Source organism: Rhinocladiella mackenziei (assembly GCF_000835555.1).
Source record: "Rhinocladiella mackenziei CBS 650.93 unplaced genomic scaffold supercont1.4, whole genome shotgun sequence".
Taxonomy (NCBI): Eukaryota; Fungi; Ascomycota; class Eurotiomycetes; order Chaetothyriales; family Herpotrichiellaceae; genus Rhinocladiella; species Rhinocladiella mackenziei.
Window position 1 is genome coordinate 1,625,825 of NW_013550601.1, and position 18,970 is coordinate 1,644,794.

Consider the following 18,970-nt stretch of genomic DNA (forward strand, 5'->3'; position numbering starts at 1 on the left):
TTGCTGCCTGTTAATGGTGATACCACCTATTGAACGAGCGTTGCAAAATATCCTAGTTTGTCATAAATGATTGGCTCGCATTTGTTCAATGCTATTGTCCAACAACCTCCCTTATTGCAGCGGGGTGCTATGAACACGGATTATGTAAGGAAGAACGCCATACCACACGGTCCGAAACAAGCATAAGAGAGTGCATGGGCAGGCAAAAATGTGAGGAGAACAGCAGGCAACAAGAGATATGGTTGAACAGAGTGACTGGGAGTTCGTTGAATTCTTTCTACTCGTTTCATCTTCCCTTAGGAAGTTCATACTGTCTATACCAAAGGAATCCGTTGAGTTGACTTTCATGTGTGGTTGCTCCACGATCCGGAGCCGACATGCGAAACCATTCATGACCTTGACTTTAGGTCTGAATCCTATGATGCTGCCTTCTTGGTTTAAATTTCTGGATTTCCGAAGGTTCATGAGCAAGCTTGCAACAACTCAACTCTTCATGAAAATAAATACATGGGTTCGGAATTATGAAGTTGCACAGAGATCAGTGACAGAAGAAGGCAGAGTCCATGATGTCATAATGTCGTTTCTGGTTTGAAACTGCATCAGCAAGCCGGCCTCCATATGCCAACTAATGTGGCAATGAAAAGCCCACAATCCGGGATTATCAGCGACAAATCGAATGAGAGCCCAGCCGAATGCATCGATCATGAGAGTGTCGCGACGCATAGGATTTGCCAGGGTGGTATTCAACTCTCCATACCTTTTCCAGTCAAAGTATTGGTCTGGCGAGGAGGCAAGGACCCAAAAGGCGTGTCCATGTAGATGGAATGGATGACTCCCATCGTCGAAATTAGTAACCAAAAGGTCAACGACTGCATCGTCCGGGACGTTGATTACGTATTGGTTGGCACTGAAGCCTGAACTCACGCCCGACGTCGAGACGGAATTGTTCCCCGCTCGGAGACTTGCAACTGCTTGGTTCAAGGTCGGGACATCTGCCATGACCCATGAAGTTCCGTTGATATACGCCAGATCCACAGCATAAGCTCCAATTTGGAAACTGGACGTAACGGCATACAGTGTCGTCGCGGGTGGGGCAGGAGATGTGAAGGTGGGAGTCAGTAGCGATGCGTTGAGGCCAACACACTGAGTATCAAGAGCGTCTTGCCAGTCTGTGGAGTTAGTCGGGTCATCTGTGCTATTCGTGTAAGTCACGAGTGCCTTCACATCCGGATCGAGGACTGGATTGTCATCCCCGAAGCAAAATTCGTTCATTTGAGCTCGCATCCAATAATTGGTGGCGCTGGATTGGTTGGCGTTGATCACCACGGAGTAACGCTGTGCCACTCCAATCTCCAAGCGATGGACCAAAAGAGGTTCGATGGCCGTTCCATCAGCTTCAATTATTGACAAAGGATGATTGTCGATCGAAAATTCAAACGTTGCGAATGCACCAGTATTGATGAGTCGATAACGATACCGCTTGCCATGTTCCACGGCGAACACGGCCCGTGAGGAATTTTGCCGACAAGGATATCCACTTTCAGAACCAAGAGAAGAGCAATTGAAATAATTGGTTCCCTGGATTAATCCATTATCTGGGACAGGTTCGGTATTTTCATTGCCACTTGCCAGGTAGCCCGGCAAAAGCGCTTCGCTATAAGCATGATACCAATCCTGTAGAAGAATAATTTGGTCAACCTCGTAAAGTTTTTGTAACTCCCCTTCCTCTGGAGCATGGACAATCAGGGGTCCAACAGGTCCGTCGCCATTGGCCGTGGAGTAATGAGTATGATACCAATAAGTACCAAACTGATTTTCCACCGTGAAATTGTACAGAAAACCTGCTCCGGAAGGAATCGGACACTGTGTAATCCCGGCAGTTCCATCCATCCAATTCGTTCCGTTTTGGAAAAGTCCATGCCAATGAACACTCGTGACATTGGTCATGTTGTTCTGAACGTAAATCAGCAGCCGATCCCCTCGATTAGCACGGATGACGGGTCCAGGGAAACGGCCGTTGATGGCCAGGACTGTACGAGGAACGCCATCTGGAGCAATCTCCACCTCACTGAGAATGAGATGGTAGGACCGAGTCGTCGGTGATGCATTGAAATCCCAATCGGCGAGGCTGAGAGTATAATCTTTCACATTTGATCTCCACGGAGGTATATCCAATGAAGCTTGAGAACCCGGACTAGCGCTCGAGGTTAAGTTGGAAGGGGAGTTGTTGGAAGAAGGAGGAGAGGAGGTAGGAGTCGACTGCCTGGGCCCGCCATTCAATCCGAGACCAAGACCCAATCCCAGCGCCAAAGCCAGGACGACGATGATCAAGATGGCGAAGATATACCTTCTCCAGCGCCTTTCTGGGCGGGTGCCATCATTTAGAATCGCATCCTTTTTATCCCTTCTCCGTGGAGAGCCTGATGACGCTGGCGCCGCATTGGCCTTGTCCTCCGCTAAGGGGTTGGACTGCATTTTCCCGGTGCGGTGTTGAAGATTTCCACTATTGAAATTGGATCAGTGATGATGGCATGATGGTATAATGGTCGACGGATCTTGATGACCAGTCTGAGACAAACTGTCACTCCGTAAAAAAGGCAAAGAAACCCCAAATCCAACTTGGCCTGGTCCACCATACTCGCCAGTGCCTACTGGATTCCGCCTGGCGTGGGGCCATACGAGCAACCAAGCAGTTCACCTTCCCTTGGATCGTGACCGAGGCATGCCGTTCTACCCGGTCGATAATGGGTTGCCGATGCAGGAGTGGAGAGAACAGCGTTACAACTCATGACCCCCAGACTGGATAGCAAGGCTATTCTCGGTTATCATCACCCATGTCATCAGCAACATGTGGAGCTCACGATCCGGGTAGAATCCGGCAGGGCAGACGAGCGATGCCTGACCTATCACGAAGGCATGTCTTCTACGCGGGCATGCCATGCGAATGGCACTTGAGGAATCGAGCGCCGGAAGAGAGAGCGGGAGAAAGAGAGACACGTGCCTTGATATTAGACTTGAATGGCTGATGCTTGGCAGGCCGAGCCGCTAGGGGAAATAGCCTCGCAGCGAGGGTTCCAGCAAGCGTCTGTAAGCTTCTGCAAGCTTCATCCACATCACACTTCCTTTTTACTAGGGTGGCCGGCACTAAAGATTAGCTTGCAGCCCTTGATGCGGCCTTCGATTGCTTCTTTGGGGAAGCTAGAATACTTCACCTCGAGCGTGCAGCTGATCGAGAACTCCGTGTCGCAACAATGGTTGTGTCCTCGCGCTACCTGTCAGAGAGAACAAGAAAGAGCTCCAAAGATCCCGGCGTGTAGCTGATATTTTTTTTCCCCTTCCCTTCTCTGGCTGTCCACCCAGCATAAAAAGCTCACTTCCCCGTCTCTGCATGTTGAACCTATCGACTGAAGTCCGCCAGCATCATTATCTCCCTCCTCACGTTGAGAAGACAGTAGATACCTAGGTACTCTACATTTCTTCCGCCATGTCGACCATCACTGTCCTGCTCCTCGCTGCCAGCCAACTGGTGACAGCGGTTCCACAATCATATGCTTCACCCCCACCGATCTCAACCATTGAGCCTTCCCTCACTCAGATCGAAGAGACAGCTGCGACTGCCACCCCCATTTCTCCAGTCAGCCATGTCAAGGGTTTGGCTTTCAACCGATTCTACCAGATCTGGTTGGAGAACATCGACTATTCCTCTGCCGCGGGAGATGCCAACCAAGAGGCGCTCGCTCAGATGGGCATTACCTTGACCAACTATTACGCAGTCACTCACCCTTCTGAGCCCAACTACTGCGCCGCAGCGGGTGGGGACCACTTTGGCATGGACAACGATGACTTCCACGCCATCCCTGCCAACGTCTCTACGGTTGTCGATCTTCTCGACACCAAGGGTATTTCCTGGGCGGAGTACCAAGAAGATATCCCATACCCTGGATTCCAGGGCTTCAACTACTCCAACCAGGAGACCTACGCCAATGACTACGTTCGCAAACACAATCCCCTGATTCTATTCAAGTCCATTACCAACAACGCCACTCGTCTCAAGATGATCAAAGGATTCAATGCATTCGAGGATGATCTCAAGAACAAGCGTCTGCCTCAATGGGCCTTTATTACTCCCAACATGACCAACGATGCTCACGACACCAACATCACCTTCGGAGCGCAATGGGAGTGGGATTGGCTCCAGCCACTCTTGAAAAATGAATATTTCATGAACGACACTTTGGTCCTGTTGAGCTTCGACGAGAACGAGAACTATCCGGTTCCAAACAAGATCTTCTCCATCCTAATCGGTGGCGCCGTTCCTCAGCACTTGCGAGGATCCACCGACGAAACCTTTTACAACCACTACTCGACCATTGCCTCCGTCTCGCAGAACTGGGGTCTCCCATCCCTCGGACGTTGGGACTGTCACGCCAATGTCTTCGAGTTGGTCGCCAACAAGACCGGCTACAAGAACCAGAAGATTCAAACCGCCGGCATGTACTTTAACGAATCGTACCCTGGCCCCCTGTCAGATGACGCCTATGTCCCTGACTGGCCAATCCCAACGAACGCTTCCACTTGCGCTCATGGCAAGGGCGTCTTGAAACATGTCGTGAACACATACAAGGGCATGGCTGCGACACTGAACTATACTGCTCCCTATCCCTATGACGCCTTGACCGGCAATAACGTGCCTGCCAACAGTTGAGAGTGTGCGGGATGGACGTAAGCTAGCAACTACCACTTTCCATAATAATGCATGATTCTAGTCATAAATTTCCAGCTTCATTCTCAAGACTGATGATCTTTGAATTGGTTTTGCAGTTGATAATGATCATTTTCCTTGCCGAAATAGTCACGAAATCAACATAACATTTTCAGATGCATCGATAACGTTAACGTACGTTGAACAATCTTTCGTTCCTGAACACATCTGAATCAAGGTATTTACGACAACGCTGGTACACGTGATATTACAAGTGAGAAACTTTCCCATTTGCTCTTGGCCCCTTTTTATTGTTGGTTGGGGGGTTTGTGTTTGGGTATAAAGTGTTCGAAGCGTCTGTGCTCTAAGCGGGTGGCAGATATTGACGACGACCTCGACATAGTTTTAGTTGCATAAGCAGGCTGTTTCCCATTGACCTGTGCGTAAGCTAATTGTCCCACCCGTTCCGTTCCACCGCTCAACTCCATTTGGACATATATACATGCTATATCTACTCATATTCAAGTTTCCGGCGAGTTGAATAATCTCACCACACCCATGGCACAACCGGCTGCGGCCCCTCCTACAAGGACCATCTGGCCGCCTCCTCCAAGGCTGCTTCGGACACATCTCCAGCCTCTCCAACCCTCTGTCAACCCAGTCTTGACATACCCAAAGATGAAGAGCGCCACAATCATGACGCTGATACTCCAAATCAGACCCTCTGTGACGGTCGCGGCGAAGAAGTATGGGACCAACGGCACGAAGCCGCCGATAAAATAGCCGAGTGCGATGGTAATGGCACAGATAAATGCTCGACTGGCAGCGGGCTCGGGAGTACTATGTTGGAAGCGCATGAGGAAATCAATTACTCTTTCTGGCGTGTTGGACGTGATGAGTTGCTGGGCGAAGTCGTTCAGGGTGGACGGTGGGAGGTGGTAGGGGCCGAAGATGGATGAGATCTCAGACGTCAAGTCGCTGCCGCGGTCGAGGACGTTGGCCCGTGTGGAGCGGTACGTTGCTTTGTAGGCGGCTTCTTCGCTCTTTGCTCCGAGGTATCCTCCCAGGCCCATGGAAATGGCACCCGCAATGAGCTCTGCTAAACCACCGAATACCACCACCTTGGTGTTCCCCAGAGCTGAAAGTCCCGCTGTCAGTGCGAAGGGCACTGTGAGGCCGTCAGAGAGGCCGATAATGGCGTCTGAGACGATGCGTGCATTGAAGGGCTTGTGTTCAGCCTCTGACGACAAAAAGTCGCCGAATCCAAGCACTTTCTCCGTGGAAGTCTGGCTGCTTGTTTCGGAGACGGTTTCTTTTGAAATGGAGGAGAGAGCCCTGAATTGACCACGTCCGGCCAACATGGCGTCCTTCTCGACCTCAATGGGCAGTGGGGAGTATGTCTTGCTGGTAAGGAGTGTGAGCATAGACGCCATGGCGTTGGTATCTTCAAAGCTGTCGCTCAACATTTTAAAACAAATCTCTCAGCTGTGTGAGCGATGTTACTATGTATGAGGATTGGCAGCAAACCGAGGGCTCAAGAGGCAGAAAAGTCACAGAGTGAGGGGCAAGGACGGGTTGCTCAAAGCTATAGCATGAACCTCGGGAAACATGTTCAGCCGGGCATTCCTTTGGTGGGCTAGTCTGTCCTAGCATCCCATACACAAGGTAGCATAAACTTCGCAAAGATCATTGATGTAGCAACCTTCATTCTCAGCTAGATGATTTAGGGCCGGGTCAATGCCGTAGAGCCTGTAAAAGAACGGTAGCAATCCAGCCCTCGCATTTCTTCAACCTGTCGGTCAGCAACGTGCACGGGAGAACAGAAGAAAACAAGAAGAAAATGCGCCTGATCATCTAGCGCGGCGGAGAGCAGTGAAAGGAACGGAGCTTAAGAAGCTCCTTTCGCATGCATGATGACGATCCAAGGTGTGTCAGTCTCCGCCACAATCCCAGGTGGCAAACAACAACGCTAACGCGCGACCTGCAGACGAGGTGGTATGTAGGTGAGATAATGGTGGTAATCCGAATGTCCGGAAAGATGATTGGACCGCGAGCAGATCGTGCGGGGTCTAGACAAGCGTGCTAAGCATCATACCAAGCTTTAGTACCTTGCCCGCGAGAGCTTATTCCAGCTAAGCTTGAAGAGGGAAGGGCCCTGTCCATCGTTTTTAGGGGTATCCACATGAGCTTTCGAAAATTCCCTGAACCGGCACGAAGGACGATGACGACGCTCTCCTTCTCAAATCGTCAATGCACAACGGGTCTGCGTTTATTGGGCTCCGACTGCAGAGTTTTGACATACCGAACTGCTCGGTTCTAGCACGTCTATACCCCTCGTAGAAGGTCGGTTTCATGTTTTGACCGGGAGCCTCGTGGGGAAATAAGGGCAACGTGACAAGATCTCGACGAAAGATTGGCTCGCAGTGCCCGTACTGTGAATAAATGAGCCGGTGCAGAGTTACAAGATGCCAGGCCGTCACCGGATAGGGGGCCGTGGTACGGAATCAAGCTGGGAAAGGAGCGCGAGTGAAGAGGGCACAAAGAACAGTTCCTCGCCCTCGACCAGCTCTCAAACCAGGACACCAGTTCCATAGGATCCAGTGAAATCAAAAATGGCAACCATTACTTCCCTCACCGTTGCCTTGGGGCTCCTCTCACCTGCTGTCGCTCGTCCTATTGTTCCTCGTGCTTCCACATGGGCCGACTTGAGCTCTAAGATCACTCATGTGGTGTACCTGATGATGGAGAACCACTCCTTCGACAATATTGCAGGTTACTGGGACTTCAACCCCGACATTGACGGATTGCGACACATCGAGTACTGCAACGAGTTCACCAACCCCAACTGGACTGTGTATGGCGAGCCGTTGATGATCTGTGCCGGTCCTTATGAGGCTGAAGTCCCTCTCACGGATCCTGATCACAACTTTGCGGGCACAAGTTACGAGATCTATCGAAAGTGGGAACCCGCAGCCGACGACGTGCCAGACATGTCAGGATTCATCGAAAGACAGTCGGACAAATACAACGCCACACCTGGCGAAAGCTCCTTCGTGATCAAGGCTTATGACACGGCCAAAACCACTGTCCTGAGCACTTTGGCCCAGAACTATGCTTTCTGGGACAGTTACTACGCCGAACACCCCGGACCAACCAACCCGAACCGACAATTTGCAACCTCAGGCTCGACCTGTGGCATGGTGGACAACGGCGATCAAGCCTCCGGCTGGTTCGCCAATGTCACGGGCACCACCTGCGCAACCTCCATCTTCGAAGCACTCAGCCAAAAGGGCATCACCTGGAGGAACTACTACGAGACCGACATCATTGATTCTTTCATGTACAAATGGGTCCAAGATAATGCTATGGACCGGATCGTCCACGCCGACCAGTTCTACGAGGACTTGAAGAACAACCAACTGCCACAATTCTCCTACATCAACCCCGAATGCTGTACGGTTGACTCCATGCATCCGACCAGCAACATGGCCGCCGGAGAACTGATGATCAAGCATTTATACGACGCCCTGCGAAACTCTACTTATTGGGATCATGTGTAAGTTTCTCCTTTCTCCTTCTAGAACGCGGCTGCTTTGAAGATATAATATACATACTGACAACTCCTTTTTCCTTTTGGAGGCTGTTGATTATCAACTTCGACGAACACGGCGGCTTTGCCGACCACGTTCCACCTCCTATTAACATCCCGGCGCCCGAAGATGGCATCACTTTCTCCGGCGAATCTGACGGGCACAACGTCACCTATGACTTCACGCGATTGGGCGTGCGTGTTCCTGCCTTCGCCATTTCGCCCTGGATCCAACCCAATACTCTCATCAAAGGCCAAGGGACCATGTACGCGCCCAACTCGGCATACACGCACACTTCGTTTCTGCACTTCTTACAGGAACTCTGGTGTCTCGAGGGCTTGAATAATCGTGTTCAATGGGCAAAGACGTTTGAGTATATTTTCTCAGACGCGCCGCAGGAAGGGGGTGGCCTGGAGAGTCTGCCCAGTCCCGAGTGGCATAGTGGCCCTGGACAACCGGAGCCAGATGCGTTCCCACTCTTGAACCAGGATTATAGTTACTATGAGAGTTTGGATGATTAGGGCAGAAAATAGATCTGCATCACCACATCGCATGCACGAAGGCGGTAAATGAATGGTCCTATTTTCCTCGAATGAGAGACAAGCTCGCTATAATTGGCGCCAGCAACACAAAGAAGAGAAGTTTGGCGAATCAGGTAGAGGCGGACAAATGCTTCTTTCTGCATCGACTTGCTTTTAAGTTCGCATCAGACATCGCTTCGCAGGGGCTTCAGTCCATAAAATACACTTAGACGAGTGACGAACAAAGAAGCATACTCGTAACCCTGATCCCCAACCGTGTATTCTACGCGCGGGGATTTTTCGCTTGCAAGACGGCTGAGGCTGGCATGTAACTGATCGGATTCCTGCGTATAATTCTCAAGGAATATATATCCCCAAACGGGATAGTTCGCTGCGTGATAAGAGACAAATGTACCCAACGATCTTCGAGATATCCGATCTAATGGTATTGAAAAGCTCCCAGTGATATTTTCGCTTCTCTGCAATTCAGTCCACCGGGTCTCTGCTCTGGTCTTTCCGGATTCCCTCGAAAACAAACAGATCCCAAGGGTGACTTTTCCGCAAGTATGCTGAGCATCTCTACGCATCAATGCAGACACTTGTCTAGATCCAAGTTTATGGAAGCCAGGCCCCTTGTTGTTCGTAGTTCAGGACTGCTCACCGATCAACTCGTGCCCAGACATTCGAAGCTCCAAGAACAGCACTGATCGAACCTGCAATGCCAACCACGACGGGATCAAGTGGTGTCCAGCCCAGTATTGAGCCGGGGATCACCAGGTCGCAACTATCAATCGCGAGCTGCTTGTAAAGAGCGTAACGTTCCGCAGCCTGGACATCAAGCGACGAAGTGTGGGCGTGGGAGTGAGAGGAGGGTTCTTGTTGCTTCTCTCGAGTCGTCTTCTGTGACTTTTTCTGCCGTCTTGTCTTTGGGGGCGTCTCATTCGCATTCTGAATAACAGCAGCATCAGAAAAAGACGAAGTCGGTGACGGGCTCGAACCAAGTAAGTATATCTTGTAGAGACTCAACAAAATTGAGACTGCAATCGAGTAAAACCAGAATTTCAAGGATTCGAGCTGCAAAGTTGGACCCCACCAGTAGGACGTGATAAACATCGCATTGGTCTAGATACATTTAACAGACGTTGGATTAGTTCAGTATCCTTTTCACTTCCATTGAAAATCTGCTTGGGGGAAGGAAAGGAAGAAAGGATGGGAGTCCATACAATCGTGAACATCTCCATGAACAGGTATATGCCGAGCAGGGACCACTTGGTAACGGTGAGGGCTGCTCTTATGTTGTCTCCGGCTGCCTTTGGCGGTGAAGTTATCTCTTTCTTCTCATTCAGACTTGGCTGGACGCCTAAATGGGTGCTGTACTGGTTGTGGGCTAACGTCCAACAATCGATCCATTTGAAGAGGCGGAAATACCGACGCGCTGATCGAATCGGGAGTATCAGTAATGAATTCCAGAAATAATGAATTTAAATGCTCCATGCTGCCGCACTCGCAGAAGTTTGCCGTCAAGAGAGACCTAGGAACTCCCACCAGTTCTGTAGAGTGGGAGGTGAGAATATGAGAGGAGACACGCATTGGCCGCGTTAAATGACCTTTATCGATCCCGCAATGAAACCGTATAATTGAGACTCACCTAATGCAGATTGATTTTTAGCAGTCGTCCATTGGACGGCCTTTGGCGACGGGAAGGCAACCGCCTCGCCAATCTGAGAGAGCGATTGCAGAAGCTTGAGGGTTTTCTCGATCCCAACTTCCATTTTCAAAGCATCACCATGTCAGTCTCGTCTTAGAATAGCGATAGGATACCGTCGCATCTGCCGTGTAATGACTGCATTCGGGGTGCGTCGAGAGACGATGCCGGAGATTGGAGAATATGGACGACTTACCGGCATCGTTGGTGAATTTTGCAACCGATTGAAGCATTTTGAACGCGCAGTGTTGGCTGCGGGGATGGAATGAGGGAAAGAAGGGAAGCCGCAAATAAGGAAATAAGTCTTGTGCCCGTTACTATGTGCAGCCGTTCAAGAATAGGTAATCAGGGAAAGCCGGTGAAGTGGAAGAATTTGTTCTCGGAAAAGTCCGTGAGCGAGTAAGAAGGGGACTACGCGTAGTCAATCACGCCATAGAATTCTTACCTTTCCTAGCGTGAAGTAGTCATATGTCGTACACCTAACTGGGCAAAGGGAGGAATTTGGCCATGTCTCCGTATACCAAAAGCAGTATAAGCGAGGCCAGTTTGATTCATGGTTGAGCAATTTATGCAGTGATGGTCAAAGGCGGTAGCGGTCCTTGGCCGGAAGAGATGCAGTCAAGCGTGCCTCGTTTCTCTGCTTCATCCTTTAGAGGACCGACATGGAGGTTTCTCATGTGAATGAAGGACTCGTCAGCCAGTATAGACAAAGACTAAGTAGTGGAAGTCGTTAGGCAAGGGAAGATACAACCACTTTCAACCCGGTTTATAAAAGCAGCGATGAATAGCGCCACGCTAACCCGAAATTGCCTTTGGGCTCTTTCATTTGGCGATGACACTCAAACTTCGCAGCACCGATCAACTTCGCAGCAATCACTCAACAGTGCCGTCATGTCAGTCCTCTCACGCCTTTTGGTCCTTGTCGGGCTGCTGTCGCTATTCCATGCGTATGTATCAACCGAAAGTCGACGAAAAATGAGCTTTATTGACTGGAGCCTAGGGCATACTCGGCTCATGAGTTCTCGACATTGTCCACCAAGCTTCACAAAAATGCCACCCTGCCACTCGACATCAAACTGGAGACCCTCATCTCTGTATTTCTTGCCTGTTTCGGTCTTGTCCTCGGATCGGAACCGTTGAAGCCGGTGAGCTGGAGCGCTTGGGCCGGGAAGATCGAGAAAGAAGGTGGACCTAATCCATTCCGAGGCTTTGAAGAACGAGTGGGATTCATGAACATCAGGGCCCAACGGAAGGAATTTGCCAACTGGGCTCGTCATGAAGGACAAGCTCCGAAGAGATAGAAATATGCATATGTCGACGGAGAAATACAATCTTGGTTAGTGTCGAAGCCTGCGTTGAGAGCAGGTTGGTGTGGGAAGAGATATTCTGCCAGCACACAATCACAATGCCATGCCACTCAGTGGGCTCCGGGGGGCACTGTCGATGAGCTCAAATTCCACAATAACATCGTTCAAATCTCAATGTGCGCAAAAACAACAACAGAACAGAAAAACTTGTTCTTCCAAGGTATCCACAGCTTTGGGCGGTGTGTTGGCGGGAAGGGATATCTCTCATGATTTTTGAGTGGTGTTTTTGCGAAGGCGCCCATTAACTGTGAAATCAAATGGTTGTGAGTTGTACCAAGAAGCAGATGGCCTCGCAAAATGTGGGCAGTGCGTCGAGGGATGTGGGGTGCGCAGTAGAAAGGCTGGCTCTGCGCGACATTTGCCGCCACTTGCTGTGAGTTCTTTGGATTCGACTGCACGCGCATCTCCTCGTTCATCGGCGCTTTATTGTCGCTTTGACGCCCCCGGTATCTATCCACAGCCTCTCCGCGAACCTACTGCTTGTTGTCAGCGTACTTGGCCGACAGATCAACCATGGGATTGATGATAGATCATTACGGCTAGCGAGAAATGCCAAATGTTGAAAAGAAGGATGGTAAGAAATTCACGTCAAAAGAAGCCGACACATTTGCGTTTGATTTTTCATTTCATTCTACACCTCGGGCGGTCGGTTTCTGGCTATTTTAAGAAAATTCAGGTTTTTGCCTAGTTATATCAGCCGGAGCACTTCTGTGCGTGATATCCAAATTCTCCTCGCGCTCCCCGAAGGCCCCCCCCTCCTTTCCGCCCCTCCTTTACGTCCCGGTTTCCAGTTTCAGATTCGATATCCTTTCCCGATCCCATCATGAACTCCATGCTCATATATGCTCACATGCCACAGATCGTAAATAAAATCAATTGGCCCAAAGAAAAGAGAAAGGCAAGAAAGATAAATTTGGCCAGGATGGGTCAAAGTTTGTCAAATGTCATGGATTCCTCACAGCATGGAAAATCCGAGACCGAGCACAACCAAGCCGATTCCGGCGCCGGCCACTCTATTCACCACAGCGCCGCCGGTGGATTGGGCGAATGTGGCACTAGCGGTAGCCGTCTCGGATTCAATGGGACTGGCGCTCCCGCTCACGACGACGGTGCTCGTTGCCAGAGTGGTGGGTGACGAGGTTGTGGATATGCTCGAGCTTGTTGCGATGCTGGAGCTGTTGCCGTACGCGTATCCAGAGTAAGTTGGCAAGGTGGGCGAAGCGGGTTGACTGGTGACGGCTTCCGGCTGGCTGGTGACGACCGATGGCATTCCCGTGATGACGCCGAGCGAGTTTGTCATGCTCGTGTAGATGGTGAAGGGGTTCTCGTAGGCTGACGTTGGTGAGGAGATGGCTGTCATGGTTGACATGTCGGCTTGGATGATGGTGGATTGGAGAAGGAGGAGGATAGTGAGAGAGAGGGAGAGAGAAGAGACGGACTTGGGTGATGTTTGCATTGTGGATTATTGATGAGGCTGTGGCCGATTCGAACCGACTTGTTTCGACGAGTCTAGATCCTTCCCGCCTTGATGAGAAACCCTCGATTACGTTGATTCCGTGTTTGAAAGGGTGATGATGTATGATGTGACGCTGGTAGAGAGATACTTTGCGAAGGTCGAACGTTGGTCTTGGTGAACGGAGTAGAGAGAAGAGGTTAACGTCCCTATATACCCCCCTTTTCACCGCAACCAGCACAAAGACCAAAGACTTACCATCGGTTGGCACTCTTTCGATAGTATAAAAAATTATGTTGGCGCGGCGGCTGGGATTTTCCTTTCCCAGCCAGCAACGGTGACGTGCAGGAAAACAGGGGGCTGGGCTAGCGATAAGCGGTTAGGCTGTGGCTGGTTGAGGTTTAGCGGCAGGATTGGAGGAGGCTAGACGAGGCTGGCCGGGTGATGGCTGGTCAGCGCAGACAAGACCCCTGGTTTCAGATCACTCCCCCTTGCATACAGGCGAGGAATAAGAATATCATTACAGTATGGTCACATCGATGTATATGCCTACGTGGACTTCTGCTGGCCACCTCCAAAATGCACGTTTATGCGGGGGACCTGTTACTAGGGGTTACGTAAAGTGGGTGGCAATGGACTGTCGTACCAATGCAATAATAATCATCCAGGATTTTCCTCCAGATGTCAGTCCCTCCAGATCATCCACGGTTATAGTCTCCGAATTCCCACACGTGGTGGCTGTCCTTTCTTCCCTGCCACGAGATTCGAAACTTTTCGCAGAGCCGTCGGTCTCGACATCGTCCCTGCTGGGGCCATTGACCGCTTTCCTGGCATGCTCGTCGAGGTCATGTTTTCCTTTTCTTCTTCATGATCATATGCACTGTCTGGTATCTGTGCCCCTCCGTCATTGTTCAGTGGACCAGGACGGACGAGTTTAGGAGACTTTCTTGTGGGTTCTCTGGGGTCACCCACGGGCTGACCAAGTGGCTGTCCACCATTTGACTCATTGTGTTGGTCTGATTCCCCTGGAGATGGCAACTCTGACAGAGGTCGCTTTCCTCTTGCATTTGTCCGCATACCGACTGGAGTGTGTACCGCCGATGACGACAATCCAGTGGTTTCATTCTCTTTTGTGTTGTCCTCTTCGACTTCTTCTTGAGGATTCTGAGCCTCGGGCTTGGTACCACTTTCTAATGTCTCTGCTCCATCGTCCTCCCCTCGTCGCTTTGCATCTTGAACGGCCTTGATCAAATGCCTTGGAATGGGGGCATGAATGCTTGTCATCAGCTTCGCCTGCGTCGAGAATGCCTCATAGTCTTCTTGTACGAGGGCCCCGGCCGCGGCGTTCAATGCTGAGTCAGGATTTGGCTGTATCAGAAGACATGAAATGGTGACCAAGATATCTTTGAGGGTCAACTTCGGATCCCAATCCCTTTTCAAGGTCTCCAAGCACACTGCGCCAGTAGACTCCTCCACATTGGGATGATAGATCCGTGTTTTGAAGGTTGCTTTAGGAGGATTCTTGGGGTAGTCATTGGGCATTTTGAGATGCAAACGCCATAGTCCGTGTGCGTAGGGTGTTCCCTCGGCGCCAGTTATGAGTACCACCAGTTGGGTGAGATCTTCAGGAAGAGACGATGCACCGTCGGATTCAGGGAACAGGTAGTTTGGAGGTAGAGAATGTCGCAGTGCCGCATGGTCCTTTGCAAGGCGACGGAATGGGGTTGCCTGCTATTGTTAGCATCAACGGTTTGGCAAATGGTGGCGTTGAACTGTTGCAGGAACCACCCATAGAGCGTTGTCGAACAGGAAGATCGCGTCGAATTTGATTCAGGAGGTGAGCACGGTAGGAACGGACTCACCATATTTCAACGTATCTAATCGTGTACGATCATTAATACTCTGGACTCGTACTCTCTATCGCTGTTTACATTATTGGGCCCTAGCGTATGGCGGGACCGCGTTCGCAAAGAAGACATAGCGGAGCGGAACAATGATTCTCCGGAAATATTGTAGCCGTCGAATCACCTTTGCCGAGGCTTGCGTACAGCCTGATGTGCGCGAATAGGACAACATCTACGCAACGGAGAGCCTTTCGCGTTACGGAGGATCCATCGTCAGTAAAATGAGCAACACTCAGAGTCCTTCAAGGCTCGTACTCAGATTACCCTCCTCATCGGCCACACATTTCGGATGACCGTAACTGCAGGATATTGCCGAGCAAAATCATAGGCCCACCTACGAATTCAACAGGAGGAATAACAAAGGAATTATCAGATTGCTACAGATGCTTAATGACCGGAGAAATACTATTCCACCAATCTCCTAGCTCGCGTTCCTGGAGCCTCAGCCACTCTTGCGGTTTTATTGACGGAGGATTAAACGAGTGGTACATGGGGCTTATTTCGGTTCGCTGAATGAGCCACTGATGAATGCAGCACAACCATCGGGGGCTGTAGTACGAACAAGCCAATCAACACCCTGGCCTGTTCGCTGGCAATCGGCACCTCCGTCTGGTCAAACAGCCCAGACCTGCTTGGCAGCCTGCGGGACAACCAAGGAGCCAGTTTCAAAAGTTTTGCAGACCGCAGCTCACCGCAGTTCCACAACGACAAACGTTTTTTTGTCTTCTTTTTACTGAACCTACCTTCCCCGCTACCTTTATCAAACTGATCCTCGGTTCATACTGCAGCAGCTCTCGCCCTACGCCGGCTCCATAGCTCGAACCCCATTCTTCCTCGAAGCTCTGAGGCCCCAATATCCCCTGAAACACCGTCTACATCGTTCGGTGTTCGCGAATTCCAACGCCTAAACCGCCTGGTACCCCGGGCTGGGCGATGTTCATCGTGCTTGCCTATGCGACTACCCATTGAGCATCCTCTTGCTCTTATTGCACGGGCTCTTCTGTCCTCCGGAGGCTATTTCTTCAGCCCGGGCTTGCAGCTGAGTCTTGAAGACTTTTGAAGCAGCCTGGCAGGCGACTCTGTTCACAAAAGATCTTCAAAAGCTCGCCTATAACATCTACCGCATTTTTCAACCCCCCCCTTTCATTGGTATATACGTACAATAGTTTTCCCCGAGTTGCGTCTTCGTAACAGTTCCTGCTTCATCATCATTTCCTATCAGTCTTTGTTCCTGCATATCGCGCTCACTCAGACCGACTCCTGCCGCTGGCCACCAAACTCGGCCACCCGCTGATCTTTCTTTCGCGCTTGGATACTTCCGACGCCCGTACTTTTGCCTTGACATATTCTCGCGCGCCACATTTTGCCAGCCGGCCCGGAACCATGTGGCCGCAAGGTCGGCCTTATACTATTCCTATCCCCTCACGGCCTGTTGGCCCACCTCATGTACCAATACCAGCGTCCCCGAATGGGCCTGATGCCAGATTAGCCATCACTCGGACTGGCTCGACTCCTGGCAGCGCTGGTCGGGTATTGGAGCGGTATGCATCGACCTCCTCCCCACATGTCTTGGCGCGTAGGAAGAGGGCTAGCAAACCAAAAGTACGAACGGGATGCAAAACGTGCAAGGTGAGTTTCCCCGAGGGCCCGTCTCCAGACCTACATCCGCATGGCTCGTACTCGTTTGGTGCCAGCCACTGTGCGACCCATACTACTCGTACCTGACAAACCTGTCGTCGACCCACCTTGTCTGACTAAAAATTGCCTCCTAGATACGGCGCATCAAATGCGATGAGACCAAACCCAGCTGTAAGTTTTACCCGTCGCGACGCTCCCCTCTCCGTACAATGCTCACGTGTGTCTGCCAGGTAAACGATGTACCTCCACTGGCCGCAAGTGTGACGGGTACGAGTTCCCCAAGGAGGGCTCCAGAAGTCCAGCAGCATCCTCTGCCCTGTCGCCACTCCAAGGTCGTGCCGTCCATCAATATTTATTTCAACCCAATTCTATCTCCAGACCTTTCCAAGGCAATACACAAGAACGACGTTCCTTCCACCGCTTCCAGCTTTGCACGGTGCCCGTTTTTGCCTGTGGTTCCGAATCCGGTTTCTGGACCAAAATACTCCTGCAAGTGGGTCACGACGAGCCAGTGGTCCGGAACGCCATCATCGCATTGGGAACCTTACATGAAGATTACCAGGACCGGCGTGGCAAATACAGCCCCCAATTGATCGAAGATCAGAGCTATCGACACGCCTTGAAGCTCTATGGGGGGGCCCTGCGCGGATTGAATCAGAGACTAAACGAACCTTCCCGGAACAACGCCAAGCTCGCCATTATTGCAAGTATATTATTTGCCTGCTTCGAAGTCCTCCGTCGCAATAACATGGCCGCTGTTATTCACTATCAGCAAGGCATGAGAGAATTAATGCGCCAGATGAATCTCTCGGAGGGCGACGAGACCTCCCTCACTCCATATTCACCAAACCAGCAATCGACCCCCCATGCGACATTCCGGGAGATCCCCCAGAATGAACTGGACGAGCTGTTGAGAGTCTTTGCCCGATATGACATTCAGGCGTGCACCTTTTCCAAGGAGCATGCGGAGCGTTTGGTGACACACATGGACCTACCCCGAATACGTCCCTCAACCCTGACCTTGCGTCAAGCCCGCAATCACCTCGACAATTTACTGGTCTCGGCCTACCAATTCGTCAAGTCGGACCTACGCATGTATCGATACTGGAAAATTGAGACGGTGCCAATCGAATGGATAAACCAACGAGCCGAGGCTATCGAAATCTTCGACGCCTGGATGGCGGCCCTGGAAAATTTCCTCAATTCCCAAGAACCTCGACTGACGTCTCCCGATATCAAATGCTTGTTAGGCCTGAGGCTACAGATTAGGACCGCGGTTATCATGCTCAAGATGTGCATCGATTGTGGGCCTGAGACCATTTTCGATAGCTTCCGGGATGAATTTGACGACATGGTAACCAAGGTGGAACACGTGACCACGGCACTTGGCATGCCTGAAGCCAGCCCATTGGAGGCGGAATTCACACCCTTCACCATGGAACTTGGCATCGTCCATCCCTTGTTCTTTGTTGCCTGTAAATGTCGAGACTGGCAAATCCGACGACGAGCGACAGCTCAGCTAAAGAAAGCCGGTAAAGAGGGCGTTTGGGAGGGTCCCATCATGGCCGTACTGGCGAAAAGAATCATAGCTCTCGAAGAGGAAGGTCTGTCACGAGGAGATGTGGTTCCAGAAGACAAGCGTTTTCACGAGATCAAGAAAAATGTGGATTACGACGGCCGCAAAATTTACTTCGAAGCCATGAGAGCTACGGATGATACGTGGAAGAACTATTCGGTTCACAGGGAGGCTGTCCCATTCTGAAAGCGATTTCGGTCACGCCCAGCAAGGGGTTTTGATGATTATATTTTGGCTACATGTGCATAATCCGGAGTCAACTTCATGAACGGTCTTTATCACGACGTGATGAACCATGACCCACGACTATCCTTCGGCAACGACTAATACATTTGACAACGGCCGGTCTGGCTACACAAAGAAAAAATGAAATAGAAACGGCGCTGGAGAAAACAGCGAGGGGAAAAAAAGAAAGCAAAAGTTTGATGGGGCATTCGATAGTCACGAAAGGATCGGGTTGTTCATATTTCGTTCACTCAGGAGGGCGGAGATCTGAGGTTATCCAGTAATAGTC

General features: G+C 50.8%; 9 protein-coding genes across 9 annotated transcripts; 4 read left to right on the plus strand and 5 right to left on the minus strand.

The window, feature by feature from the left end:
* Positions 1-519: 519 nt before the first annotated feature.
* Positions 520-2,475, minus strand: Z518_05733 (uncharacterized protein; the record flags this gene model as incomplete). Its single annotated transcript, XM_013416544.1, has 1 exon — positions 520-2,475. The coding sequence occupies one exon, from the start codon at positions 2,473-2,475 to the stop codon at positions 520-522; it is 1,956 nt and encodes a 651-aa protein (XP_013271998.1).
* Positions 2,476-3,484: 1,009 nt separating this feature from the next.
* On the plus strand, positions 3,485-4,705 carry Z518_05734 (uncharacterized protein; the record flags this gene model as incomplete). The annotated part of the gene is made up of 1 exon (XM_013416545.1): positions 3,485-4,705. One exon carries the CDS (start codon positions 3,485-3,487, stop codon positions 4,703-4,705), a length of 1,221 nt encoding a protein of 406 aa, XP_013271999.1.
* A 518-nt stretch (positions 4,706-5,223) lies between these two features.
* Positions 5,224-6,168, minus strand: Z518_05735 (uncharacterized protein; the record flags this gene model as incomplete). The annotated part of the gene is made up of 1 exon (XM_013416546.1): positions 5,224-6,168. The coding sequence occupies one exon, from the start codon at positions 6,166-6,168 to the stop codon at positions 5,224-5,226; it is 945 nt and encodes a 314-aa protein (XP_013272000.1).
* Positions 6,169-7,314: 1,146 nt separating this feature from the next.
* Z518_05736 (uncharacterized protein) lies at positions 7,315-8,813 on the plus strand (the record flags this gene model as incomplete). The annotated part of the gene is made up of 2 exons (XM_013416547.1): positions 7,315-8,258; positions 8,342-8,813. 2 exons carry the CDS (start codon positions 7,315-7,317, stop codon positions 8,811-8,813), a joined length of 1,416 nt encoding a protein of 471 aa, XP_013272001.1.
* A 657-nt stretch (positions 8,814-9,470) lies between these two features.
* Positions 9,471-10,585, minus strand: Z518_05737 (uncharacterized protein; the record flags this gene model as incomplete). The annotated part of the gene is made up of 3 exons (XM_013416548.1): positions 9,471-9,935; positions 10,037-10,248; positions 10,462-10,585. The coding sequence occupies 3 exons, from the start codon at positions 10,583-10,585 to the stop codon at positions 9,471-9,473; spliced, it is 801 nt and encodes a 266-aa protein (XP_013272002.1).
* An 824-nt stretch (positions 10,586-11,409) lies between these two features.
* Positions 11,410-11,819, plus strand: Z518_05738 (uncharacterized protein; the record flags this gene model as incomplete). Its single annotated transcript, XM_013416549.1, has 2 exons — positions 11,410-11,465; positions 11,519-11,819. 2 exons carry the CDS (start codon positions 11,410-11,412, stop codon positions 11,817-11,819), a joined length of 357 nt encoding a protein of 118 aa, XP_013272003.1.
* A 1,021-nt stretch (positions 11,820-12,840) lies between these two features.
* On the minus strand, positions 12,841-13,341 carry Z518_05739 (uncharacterized protein; the record flags this gene model as incomplete). Its single annotated transcript, XM_013416550.1, has 1 exon — positions 12,841-13,341. The coding sequence occupies one exon, from the start codon at positions 13,339-13,341 to the stop codon at positions 12,841-12,843; it is 501 nt and encodes a 166-aa protein (XP_013272004.1).
* A 705-nt stretch (positions 13,342-14,046) lies between these two features.
* Z518_05740 (uncharacterized protein) lies at positions 14,047-15,203 on the minus strand (the record flags this gene model as incomplete). The annotated part of the gene is made up of 2 exons (XM_013416551.1): positions 14,047-15,066; positions 15,201-15,203. The coding sequence occupies 2 exons, from the start codon at positions 15,201-15,203 to the stop codon at positions 14,047-14,049; spliced, it is 1,023 nt and encodes a 340-aa protein (XP_013272005.1).
* A 1,708-nt stretch (positions 15,204-16,911) lies between these two features.
* Z518_05741 (uncharacterized protein) lies at positions 16,912-18,642 on the plus strand (the record flags this gene model as incomplete). Its single annotated transcript, XM_013416552.1, has 3 exons — positions 16,912-16,959; positions 17,015-17,051; positions 17,111-18,642. The coding sequence occupies 3 exons, from the start codon at positions 16,912-16,914 to the stop codon at positions 18,640-18,642; spliced, it is 1,617 nt and encodes a 538-aa protein (XP_013272006.1).
* Positions 18,643-18,970: the final 328 nt, after the last annotated feature.